Source organism: Pongo abelii, chromosome 11 (genome assembly GCF_028885655.2).
Source record: "Pongo abelii isolate AG06213 chromosome 11, NHGRI_mPonAbe1-v2.0_pri, whole genome shotgun sequence".
Classification (NCBI taxonomy): Eukaryota; Metazoa; Chordata; class Mammalia; order Primates; family Hominidae; genus Pongo; species Pongo abelii.
The window spans coordinates 98,804,056-98,817,209 of NC_071996.2; the positions used below are offsets into that span (position 1 = coordinate 98,804,056).

Here is a 13,154-nt window from a genome sequence, read left to right on the forward strand (position 1 = left end):
AACACATACTTGGCTCTAGAAAACATCTGCATTACTAACAAGGAGAAATCCAAAAGAGATCACTTCCAAATATTTGAATTCGTGTGAAGACATAATCTCATTCTCACATATAATACAACAATATAGGTTGTATAGGTAACAAAATAAAATATAGGTTAACCAAATAAAACAGACTCTCTGCATATCTAGCTTTCTTTCCTCCAACCTCTCCCTAGCAGAGCTCTTGCATATTAAACTCACAGAAAGCAGGAAGTCAAGAGAGTAGAAACAAAGGAATAGAAAAAATTAACTGGGAATTGGAAAAATATTAGCCCTTGTGCTAAAGAAAAATTGAGGGAAAGCAAGAATTGCTATATATCCCAGATGGGAAACTGTGAATATTATGTCTGTGTCAAGTATAATACTCCCCAGTTAGTAAAACAAGGTCTCGTGAAAGTTGTTTTAGAACTACTGTACAAGCTTTTTCCTTTTCTCAAATGACACACACACACAATTTTATTAGCTTGTATCCTGCATTCAGAAAATCTAAACAACAGCTGTTCCATAAACTTTAACTCATCTGCTATTAGGATTGCCAAAATCTACATTGATAATGAATAAAAATCTGGCATGGAAATTCAACAAGAATATTTTCAAGAACCACACAGCATTCTTACATCTTAATACATTTCGAGAAGTTTGAATGGAAGTTCAAACAGAACCACTGACTTAGAAGGGGGGATAACATAAATCAAAATTTGCATTCTAACATGTGACCAGTTGTTTAAAGCTTATTTAAATCTTGCTTTTATGAAAAGATATTTAACATTCTTTTCTCCATTTAAAAACTTTGGAATAAGCAAGAGGGTTAAAACATACCAAACTATCATATACTTTCTTCCATCCATCCTTTAAGCGCATAAACTCTCTACGAATGGTTCTGAAGGCAGGCAAATCATCTAATCGACATATTTCATCCCAGGACTTCTGAGGAAGCCATGTACAAGGGTTGGCATAAGGATTATCCAGTCCAATGCCACCAGTTAGCAGAAATCTCCACTCGGCTTTATTAATCTTTGGAAAACAAGGCAGCATGAAGAGTCAGAAACGAGTTCATCATAAACTAGTAAGCTTACAACCATTATAAAAGAGTTGAATGTTGACTTTCAAGTTTCAGATGTGGTCTCTATGAAATTCTATAGCTAGTGTTATAGCTCAATATTTATTCATAAGAAACCAGTATACTCATGATAACCAGTTTTCAAAATAGTTCCATTTCAAAGTCACTTTTTGACAATTTTCCTCCAGAATTACTTGTCTAAATGTGAAAATCTGAATATGTTCTATTCGAACACATGTTTTCCAAAATGACTGCCTAGAGTCCTATTGGCTCTAGAAATTGTAGAAAGGCAGAAACCCATCAATGTGCCATGTTTTCCACTATTTTCCATAAAGTATAATGAGTTACTGATATACAACTTTTGCAAGAAATGCAAGAATAAAGTATTTTTTTCTTCAGAATTCAACCAATACATCACCATATAAAATCCATAAATCTTAAACATGTAAGTGTATAAAATAGTGACTTTACACAGATTTCAGTAACTTGCACAAGTTTTTAAAACATTTACACTACTACCTGGTGTAAATGTATCAATATTAAGTAAATTTATATGCATAGCTGTATGAAAATCTAATATAATTGATTTATTTTAAAATAAAACATACAAAAATTTAATAGTAACATAATGAACTGTGCTTAATTTATATCTCACTTCTGTTAAATTTATTCTCCTGATAACATCTTGCCTTAACTATAATAACAAACAGTATTATTGCTTAACTATTTACAATGTTTTTATATATATTCCCATACAAATTAATAAATTAATGAATCAGCATTATTAAGGGTTTTTTTCTTACAAATGAAAACAGTACTGACCACCCGCTCATGCAGCAGTAGATTTATGGTTAGACAAAAGGAAAAGAGCAGCTTATCCTTTTCAAAGAGTGACCGGCAGACATTAACATACAGTGAATAAGTAAAGTGATCCTTGAGAATCTGAAGCCTATGGGTCAACAGAAAATAAAGGAAATAAATAAAAATATACTTTAAAGATAATACTCTAAAGAAACTTACATGTATGTTCTTCTGATAAACTTTCTGGTCAATTACCCCCCAAACAATCAAGAATCCTCATTAATTGGGTGCACCAATTTGAGAGCTACACAATGTAGAAACACTTCAGTCCAATTGCATTTTACTGTGGACTGAATTTGTTTTTTTTTTAAACTTAATCTTCCTCTTGGAAAAAAGTTAGTGAATGGTATATTAATCTGTTAGATTAAAAAGTTTACAGACTGTTTTTATCTACAAAGCATTTCTGGGGGTAAAATAATTTCAAATGTTTTATATTGTATATTAAATAGTCTAATATTAGTAGCTTCTTTATTAAATTTAGTATTGTGCTACACATTATAAATTCATAAAAGTTGAAGAAATTACAAAACTTGGCAAACTCCATTTTTATTTGCTAGAGGCAAAACATGAAAATAGGAATAATCACAGTATTTCCTTTTTATTATTTATTTATTTATTTGAGACAGGGTCTGTCTCTGTCACCCAGGTTGGAGTGAGTGCAGTGACGCAATCTTGGCTCACTGCGACCTCCACCTCCCTGGCTCAAGCCATCCTCCTGCCTCAGCCTCCCAAGTAGCTGGGACTATGGGCGTGCACCACCATGCCTGGCTAATTTTGGCAATGTCCTAACTGATATTCTAAGCTGTCAATCATCCTAGCTCTTTTTTTTCTGCTTTTCCTTACCTGCCTATTTTCTTAACTATTTTATCTCCTGTAGCATTCCCATAAAGAGAATTACAACAAATTGATGTATCTTATTTTTAATTGGGAACTTCAAAAAAAAGGTTTTTGTAGAGAAAGACTTGGCAATAGTTGCTAAAATACAGTTGAATTCTTAGAAGACTTAAAATAAACATACTATTTCTGTCCCCATTATTATGCTAATAGGTTGTCTTTTCATGCATGGCATTGAATTTGTCTCACTTGTAGCAGTACCATACAATTAATACAGGGTGACTCACATTTGGTCTTTTTAGAGTAAAACAAAATTTTCTGCACTTTAAAACAAGTCTCTTCTTGTAGACAGAAAGATTGAAGGGAAAATTATAAAGGTTAATCATAGTATAAGTTCAGGTTCAATCACTAGTAAAAATGGACATATAATATGGTATTTTAATAACCTTTTAAGGTGAAAAAGATTAAAGTTATCATTCTCAATGCTGGTGAGTGATACAGTGATAGAGGATCATTCATATTCCTCTGATGGAGTTGTGTTTGAATAATCTTCCAGGAAAGGAATTTATATCAGGAATCTGCAAGAAGGGAACACCTTTGTCCTAATTTTGGGATTTTAGCCTAAGAAAATAATCAAAGATGCAGACACTTATATTTACTGCAGCATTACTTACAATACAAAAGCTGGAGACCACTTAGAAGTGTTTTTTATTTATTTGTTTGTTTGTTTGACAGGTTCTCACTCTGTCATCAAAGCTGGATTGCAGTAGTATGATCATAACTCACTGTAACCTAGAACTCCCGGGCTCAAGCAGTCCTCCCACTTCAGCCTCCCAGGTAGCTGGGATTACAAGTGCATGTCACCATGCCAGGCTAATTTTTGCATTTTTTGTAGAGACAGGGTTTTGCCATGTCACCCAGGCTGGTATCGAACACTTGGGCTCAAGCAATCTGCCCGCCTCCGCCTCCCCGATTCCTGGGATTACAGGTGTAAGCCACCCCACCCAGCCAAAAGTCTTATAATACAAAAATTATGGTACATTCATACAATGGTATGTATATTGTGCAACTCCTAAAACTTATGTTTCAGAAGAATACTTAATAACGTGAGAATGGTCTTGATAAAAGTGAAAGAAAAAAAAACTGTGTGCGTAATTATCAAATTGCCTTTGCAAAATTATGACAGTACGAGAAATCTGAAATAGCTGACTCCATCTTGCTTCTGGCCTCACAGGCTGGCTGTCTTGGTTCATTCCTGGGCATGGGCCAAGCTAACTTTGGAAGAAATTTAGTTTACTAGCCATGATTCCAGAGGTGGTAAGATTTGCAACTTCCCCAATCACTCCTGTAAATAACATCACTATTGTAGAACCTAAGATTGACCTTTTGGGCTGTCTTTTCAGGCTTTTGCATTTCTGACTATTGGATGGCCTCACCTAGACCAGCAACTCCTCTGGCAGTCCCCACCCAGAAGCAGACTCAGGGAAGACTGTTTTCCTTGCTGAGTTCCTATGATTGTGTTTCCAACCGATCAGCATGCCCTCCTCCCTAACACCCTGCCCATCAAACTATCTTTGAAAAGCCCTAGCCTCCGAATTTTCAGGAGATTAATTTGAGTAATAACTCCATCTTCCGCGTGGTGTGGCTGGCTTCACATCAGTTAAACTCCTTCTTTATCACAATGGGTTGTGATAAAATCAGTGGGTTGATTTTTGATGTGCGGCAGACAGGAAGAACCCATTGGGTGGTTACAATTACATATACATGCATATTTGTACAGCAACAGATTGATTCCAGGATATTTAACAAAACCATATCCTAGTTAGATTTTGTTTCTATATTTATGTTATTTTCGTTTTATTTTGCTTGCTACACAAAGTTATTTATTCTGTTACATAAATTCTAATGCATTAAAATCTTATAAATAACAGATGATCCAAGTTATGGCAATTGCACAGTATATACCATACTAGTCATAACATAATATATTCTTGGTACCATATAATAATCACTACCAGAAGACAAACAAGAATGAAATACATTTATATCCCTAAATAAAAAGAAATGAGAAATAATTTTAGACCAATATTAAGATTCTAAAACAATCAGATTGGCTACTATTAATAGTCACATGTTTTCTATGCTTTTGGTAGAACTATCGTCCAATAACTGCCTGAAGTCTACCAGTTATTTGATGTCTATCAATGATTGGCAGAAAAACAAATCATTTCTGTGAGAACTCATTCTCTTTTTAATTTCTGATTTGGGAGCTAGCTTCTTAATTGGAAACTCTTAGTTTACTTTAACAACAAAAAAAGATTAAACAGGGCTGATCAAAGTTTCTCTCTTGGTACAATGCTTTGGAAAACTATTGGCAGTATTTACTAAAAGGGAATATAACCATGCCCTGTGGTCATCAATTTCATTCCTGGATATACATCCACCAAAGACAGTTACATATCGGCACCAAAAGCCATGTACAGGAATGTTCAAGGAAGCAAAATTTCATAATAACCCCAAGTTGGAAGCTACCCAAATATCCTCAACAGCAGAATGGATAAATGATTTGTGTTACAGTCTTAGGACAAGTAAAAATTGAAAATAAGAGACTCAATTCTTCATGTTGAAAATAAGGACAGAGATTTTCCTTCCCTCCTTTTTTTCTTAATGTAATTTAGAAAACCTAAAATTATAGGTACTTCCTCCTCTCGCTGAAACGTATATAAACCCTTTTGAAAACTAGTCAGACCTTTGTCAGTTTTATGACCCAGTAATGTCTTTCTCAAAGACCCAGAAGCCATTTCTTTGAAATCTAAACATCAAGGGAGATAGCCCACTTGTCTCCAAAGTGCTGCAGAAGGGTAGGAGCCTAACTTCAGTTAAGCTTATTTCAAGTTGCAAAACTACCTCCTGTCATACAGATATGAAAAGTTTGGTTTTCCTCTGGATAAAGCCAATTTGCTAACACAGATGGTCACTTCAATTGCCAAGTAAAGTTAGGATGAACTAAGTCTGACGTAATGGGTTTATCTGCTTCGATAATTAAGGGGGTGAGATTCCTCTCTGTCTTTGCAATCTCTTTGTGATTGTCTCTGATTATGTGTCATGTTCCTTTTAATGTTTATTCAACAACAAAACTATTTTCTTTCTCTACTGTCTTTGAGGAGAGAGTTTCTGGGTTGGGAGAAGATGTAGTTTTTAATCATACTTCCCCAACAATAGAAAACTAACAATTAAATAAGTAAGTAAAACACTGCACTAGACAAAACAATGTGCATTAATTTCATAAGCATGACGATGAGTGCAAGATATCAGACACAAAAAAGCAGACACTGTGTGATTCTATTTATATGAAGTTCTAAAACTGGCAAAAACTAACCTGTGGTGTTGGAAGTCAGGACAGTGGTCACCTTGGGGGAGAGGGTTAGTGATCAGGAGGGGACACTTCTGGGCTGTTGATAATGTTCTGTGTCTTGAGTTAGGTGCTGGTTACACAGGTTTGCTCACTTATGAGAATTCACTGGGCAAATGCTTCTGATTTCTGCACGTTTCTTCATGTGTATTGATAACTTCAATAAAAGTTTTAAAATCTATTTTCTCTATTTACCTTTTGGTTCCAAAATTATACTTTTAGTATTACAGCAGACATACATATGATTTTAATTGTTTTGAAATTAAAGAAGTTCAACTAAAAAGAAAAGGTCACATTTTGTTTTCTAAATTTCATCCAAATCACACATCTGGGTAAAAAGGATTTGCTTTTCCTTATATCTTAAGGGACAAAAGCACAGTAATGAAGAAACAAATTCCATACCTTGGATGAGTTCTAACTTGATATAATAGGAGACAATAAAGGACCCATCATTATTTTCAAAGCATAGAATTGTTTTAATTTTTAAAGCTTATATGAAAAATGTCTTTAAATGGCAGACCAAAGAAATTTTCTTCTCTAGACTCCAGAAAATACCTTGATTTTAAGCTAATTAACAGATTAACATTCTAGTGGTTATTGTTATAAGCAAGGTAGAAATTAAGACCAGTAGTGAAAAGCAGAGCATTATTTATTGTGTGGTTATAATGTGATTGGCACTGTAGTAACTACTGGGAATAATTTTTTTTTTTTTCTTTTGGAGATGGGGTCTCACTCCCACTACCCAGGCTGAAGTGTGGTGGCACAATCATGACTCACTGCAGCCTCAACCTCCTGGGCTCAAGTAATCCTCCCACCTCAGCCTCCCCAGTAGCTGGGACTACAGGCCCACACCACCGTGCCCAGCTAAATTTTTGTATTTTTTGTAGAGATGGGGTTTTGCCACGTTGTCCAGGCTGGTCTCAAACTCCTGGGCTCATGCAAGCTGCTCACCTTGGCCTCCCAAAGTGCTGGGATTACAGGTGTGAGCCACTGTGCCTAGGCTGGGGATAATTTTTTTTTTTTTTAATTCTTGTCTCATGGAACTCAGAATCTAGTATGAAAACCAGACATGCATGTTTAATTAACTAACTTATAATGCAAATAGTTGGGAATTTTTCTAAGAAAGATCACTTAAAATTTTGTTTTCTTTATTTCTGTAATCCTTGCTAAACTTGAAAATTTCAGAACTGGAAGAAATAAACTAAACATTTTCAAATATCATAACGATGAATAAACTCTATCATTATGCAATGCATTTCTTCCAAAAAAAACTACCTACTCCCTCTCTTTCTCAATGGCAGATATCTATTTCTCTATATATATTTTTGGCCAAGCTCAAATTGTCAGACTCACACCTTTATTAGTCTCATATTCAAACTTGTAAAATAATAAATCTCACTAACAAAAAATTGCTAAGTCTAAGAACACTCAAAATTTTAGACCTCTACTATGATAAAGGAATTAAATTCAGATTTTAGTGAGATTAACATTTTGGATTTCTAAAAATAATTCTTAGCTATGAGTGATAAAAATTAAATTGAGTTTCCCTTGTGGGTCTGAACAGTCAAGAAACTGAAGTATTTAGGTTCATACTGATCAAGAAGGTTATAAAAGGCAACAGTTGTAATTAATTACTTTCTTTTTTCAAAAAGTAATTACACATTAAACTCTATTAAAAACATGTCTTGGCCGGGCACTGTGGCTCACACCTGTAATCCCAGCACTTTGGGAGGCCGAGGTGGGTGGATCATGAGGTCAGGAGATCAAGACCATCCTGGCTAACATGGTGAAACCCTGTCTCTACTAAAAATACAAAAAATTAGCCGGGCATGGTGGTGGGTGCCTGTAGTCCCAGCTACTCAGGAGGCTGAGGCAGGAGAATGGTGTGAACCCAGGAGGCGGAGTTTGCGTGAGCCGAGATCGCGTCACCGCACTCCTGCCTGGGCGACAGAGCGAGCCTCCGTCTCAAAAGAAAACAAAACAAAACAAAACAAAAACATGTCTTAATACCAAACTGAAAATTATCTAACTGATTTTAAAAAATCAAATGAAATTTAATTCTCTTGTAGATTTAAGTCAGGTCTTAATTCCATTACTTATTGTAATAGCCAACAGTAATATATTTTATGTAAATAAGAATAATAGAAAAGAAGATCTATTACCACAAATAATCACAACAAGGTTTGGGATTTTTTTACCCTAGCATTTGACAAATTTTACAGATGTGTATATTAAAATGTGAATTTGCAACTTTTAGAATGCCAATTCGTACAGGAGTCATATTTTAAAAAGTATTAACTACTCTTTCTACACTTCCATTCATAAATATATTTTGCAGATGAAAAATAAGGTAAACGTTTTCTCTTTCTAGAATTACATTATAATTCTAGACCTCTGTAAACAGTTTCTTGGCAGATTGAATTTGGACACATCTGTTCAATTTCTAACCCTCACATTTACTTCTGGTACAATGATTAATCAAGTTCATTTTAGGTAAGTGGCTGTAATGCTTGTACCACTCTGAGACAACAATGGAGGTCACAAATTACTCTCTGATTTCATGCATTAATTAGTTAATATTAATTAGTATTTCCTTTACCTACCTTTTTGCCAAAATTTCTGATTTCTCGGAATTTTCAATAGACAGGATGAAAAGGTTAATAAACCAGGTCAGTGAATACTGGTACATGGGCTCAATGTTGGCTAAATCAGCAAGAGAAAAAAACAGGATGGAAGAATGGATGGCAATAGGACGATAGCCCATGCGGGTGGTGTCAATCTTTTTCTCTGTCTCTTCGGCTACTTCCTGCTTCTGAGAAATCTCATTAGCCAAGGCCTTGGAGGAAGATAATATCTTAATGGCAGTTTCATCTTCTAATATATTGCCTTCCGAAGATGAAAGAACTTCTAAAATCTTGTCTTCTATTTCTTTTAACTGCCTGGAATAAAACAAAATTTTCTTAGAAGAAAAAGAAGTCATTTAAAATCATTTCATGTATATGTTCTTTTATAAGAAACAAAGAACTTGTAACCTAAAGAAATGCATCACTTTGTGACAAATATCTGTAATGGTGATGCCTTATAATTAATTTCTTATCTCGTAAAATGTCACAAAGATGGGCCTTTCTGCTCCAGTTCCCTTTTTAATGATCATTTATGGGCTAACTACAGAGAAATACGGCAAGCCAATTTACTCTGCCACCAAGGATCTCAGTTCAGAGTGAACAGAAAATAGCACTCCGTTTATTTTCTGAAATGTTACATGACTTATACAGCTTTACTCTTTCTACCTATGATATAGATGTTATGAGCAGAAAGTGGGATGCAACATATTCATTCATACCATGCTCCAGTAAAAACAGGTTACCTCAGTTACACAGTGAATACTAAAACTCTTGTGCTAAAACTTTGTGGAATATTTGAAAATACCCTGCCCTGACTTCTGGCAGGCCTTCTAGCTCTTTCAGTGCCTAAGAACTTGAATGTAAAAATATACTCAGTAATGCAGTTTTCTAAATTGACATAGAGGTATATAATTCCTTACATTTTCCTGTTATATTTTCCCTTGCAGTATTCCTATTAAATCTAACAAAAGAGATCTGTAAAATGTATTTTAATTCATTCTAGTGATCTAGAAACAAATAAGAATAGTTCTGTTTATGACATTTAAAACCTTTTATTTTCAGCTCCTTGTAATATCAAGGCTTGCTTTTCTTCTTCAAGGTCTGGCCTTTCTCGTGCCACCACAATTCCCAGAAGCTGATCTTGCATTCCCTCAGGGGTTATCATGAAGTTTAATAATGTTACCTATAAATGAAAAAATATACAAAAATTACATCATTATTTCTGTTAAAAATGTCTCTGCTTTTATGTGTCAAGTTCTGACCTTAAAATAGACCATTTACTATATATGGTAGTACTTGTGAAGGTGTAATTTGTAGAGACTATGATTAACAACATAGGCAAACATGATTGTTGGATTTAAAACCCACCTCAGTTTCTCATAGTCAAAAATCTAATACCTCAAAGGGTTTGTTTGGTGATGAACTTATTCTCATTTCAAACTAGTCCAATTTCTGAGAACTCTTTAACAGCAAAATTCATTAGAATCAGGTTGGAAGCTATCTTTCATTTCAGTTGATCAGAGCAGCCATGGCATAATATATGGTTCAAAGCCTGGCTCTAGAATCATAATAGTTGGACCAGCTGATTTACATTTTAAGGATTCTAGTGGTGTCAAAAGTAAAGGAAATCTTACAAAGTGAGATAAGAGAAAAGGGAACACTGTAATTACTTGTCATGAGTGCAGTATTTTTACAATCTGATAATCAGCCACTATTGTGAACTAAGGAATTTACATTTTCATGGTATCTATCAAGACTGTCTGCTAACACCTGCTTCATCTGGGGACCTAATTGCTCTTACAGACAGGTCTCTCTTCATTGCCCACATCTCCTGTTTCTTTCCCATAAGCATGCAAACATACTGCGGTCTCTTTCTGTTAAAAAAGCAAACAACAAATCATTCTATTGCTCCCACAATCCTTTCCAGCTATGGAGTAACCTCTCTTTGGGCTTTTGAAACGACACTTATTGAAAATGTTATTTATATATATTTTCTGCCTCCACTTCATTTCATGATACAGCCCTGTACAATCTGCTCCCTGCCCTGCCTCTGCACACTCATCCACACACACTGCTATAAACCATAGTAACTTCCTGGCTCTGGTCACCAATGAACCCATAAGTCAATAAACACTGTCTTGACCTTGGCTTCATTTGAAATCCTCATTTTTTTTTCATGTATACTGCAGTCTGCCTGACCTAATGTCTTGAATCACATCTATGTCTTTTTTTTTTTTAATAATAAAGATGGCTCTTTATTATCACCATGTATCACCAAATTTTTTAATTTTTAATTTTTATGGATACATAACAGTTGTATACATTGCACCTATGTCTTAAGCATCACCTCCCACTACTCCCGTTCACATGCCTTTCATTTTCCTGCACAGAACTGATTGTGGAATCCCATACACGCTGTCTATGAAATGCCTCCATGTGCTTCAATGTTTGCTCTATGCCCTTCCCCTTGTTATCCACCAGATTAGCTCCTATTCATCTGTCAGTGTGCAGATCAAGTGTCAGCTCCTCTAGGACACTTTCCCAGACAATGTGTTCTACCCCAATCACTACCCCATGCTACTTTCTGCACTTCCTCATAGGGGTCTTAACTCCTTACAGCACACATTACACTGTATGCAATCATGGGCATATACACCTCTCTCCCAGACCAGAATGAAAGTAACTTTAGCACAGGGGTCGTCTCTTATTTGACTTCATGGTTTTATTGTTCTGCACAAAGTCATGCTCCCTACAAACTTATTGAATGAACAATCAGAATGCCCACATTCCGTGTTCATAGAGTTCCTCTCTGCTACTTCTATTTCCTAAAATTTTAGTCACTTGATGATTCTTCCCAAAGGCATTTTATATAAAATAATAGCTACCATGAATCAGGCTCTATGATATAAAGAAGAGTAAGACACAGTCTGGTCCCTGCCCTCAAAAAATTTTCATCTCATTGAGCAAACAGAGGAACAAAGAACATACATTGGGATAAAGACTCTGAGAGTGGTCAGCTTGCAATGCTACAGGAGCACAGAGGGCACCCAACCCAGATGAGGGAGGCAAAAAGGACTTCCCCCAAGCAAAGGACTCCTAAGCTAAAACTTAAGCGTGTTCGGCAGTTAGTCAAGAGAAAGAAGAGGGCAACATTCTACAGGGCAGAAGGTTTCAACCTTGGATGCTGATTGGAATATACTGCAAAATTTAAAAACCAGTAGAGTCTGGGTCTTATGTCCAGAGAGTTTGGTTTAATTGGTCTAGAGTGTGGCCTGAGTATTTGGAGTTTTAAAAGCTCTCCAGGTGATTTCAATGTTCAGCCAGGATTGAGAACAATTGCTCTTGGCAAACACAACAGCATAGACAAAGCAGCAGAGAAAGGCAAAGCACGTTTAGAGGAATCTGTTCTACCACTGGAGAGTGTGCAGGTAGGACCCAAGGAGCACTCTTCGTCTACTACCTATAATTGAAGGCAAACATTTTCTACCACATGTATCAGAATTCAATGTGTGCAGTCAGCAATATTAGAAATACTTGTTTTTTAACACAGGAACAGAAAACCAAACACCACATGTTCTCACTCGTAAGTGGGAGTTGAACAATGAGAACACATGGACACAGGGAGGGGGACATCACACACTGGGGCCTGTCTGGGGGTGTGAGGCAAGGGGAGGGAGAGTGTTAGGACAAATACCTAACGCATGTGGGGCTTAAAACCTAGATGACGAGTTGATAGGTACAGAAAACCATCATAGTATATGTATACCTATGTAATAAACCTGCACGCTCTGCAAGTGTATCCCAGAACTTAAAGTAAAATAAAAAAAAAAAAAAAGAAATACTTGTTTTTTACCCTTGAAAATTCTACAAAAATTTCAGCAACTACCACAAATCATCAGAGGTGACTCAGTGTTTGCTCCTGATTTCATCATTTCCCTAATGAACGGAGGTTCCTTAAAAGAAAGTACTTTCCCAAACCCAGATAACACCACTGCATTCTATATGTTAGTAAAAATTTTGTCTAAAACTTTTAAATACATTTTCGATCACAACTTAACCTAAATTGTAGCAGCTAAAAAATGCCATTTTGGCATACCGAAATCTGAGGGTTTTTTAAAATTAGAATTTTAATTCGAATTGTAAAACATGTGAACTAGTAGAGAAGAAACAACCCCATGGGCAAACTACCTACATGTAGCAGGTTATAATCAACCAAACCCGATACAGGCAGCTTATTCAAAAGATTTATTTGCAAAGCAAAAGCGTTGTTCTTGTTTTTATGTTTTATTCCTCTCAAGGCTCTGCTAGTCTATGAAGTACCTTG

At 35.6% G+C, this 13,154-nt stretch overlaps 1 protein-coding gene across 1 annotated transcript in view; it reads right to left on the reverse strand.

Moving 5' to 3' along the window:
* DNAH7 (dynein axonemal heavy chain 7) overlaps positions 1–13,154 on the reverse strand; it is a 336,427-nt gene that overhangs the window by 69,236 nt on the left and 254,037 nt on the right. Inside the window, exons 50-53 of the mRNA XM_024243333.2 lie at positions 9,880–10,013; positions 8,810–9,145; positions 1,922–2,048; positions 859–1,053 (exon numbers count right to left, since the gene is read on the reverse strand). Coding sequence (XP_024099101.2) covers positions 859–1,053; positions 1,922–2,048; positions 8,810–9,145; positions 9,880–10,013 — 792 coding nt within the window. The remainder of the gene's footprint in view (positions 1–858; positions 1,054–1,921; positions 2,049–8,809; positions 9,146–9,879; positions 10,014–13,154) is intronic.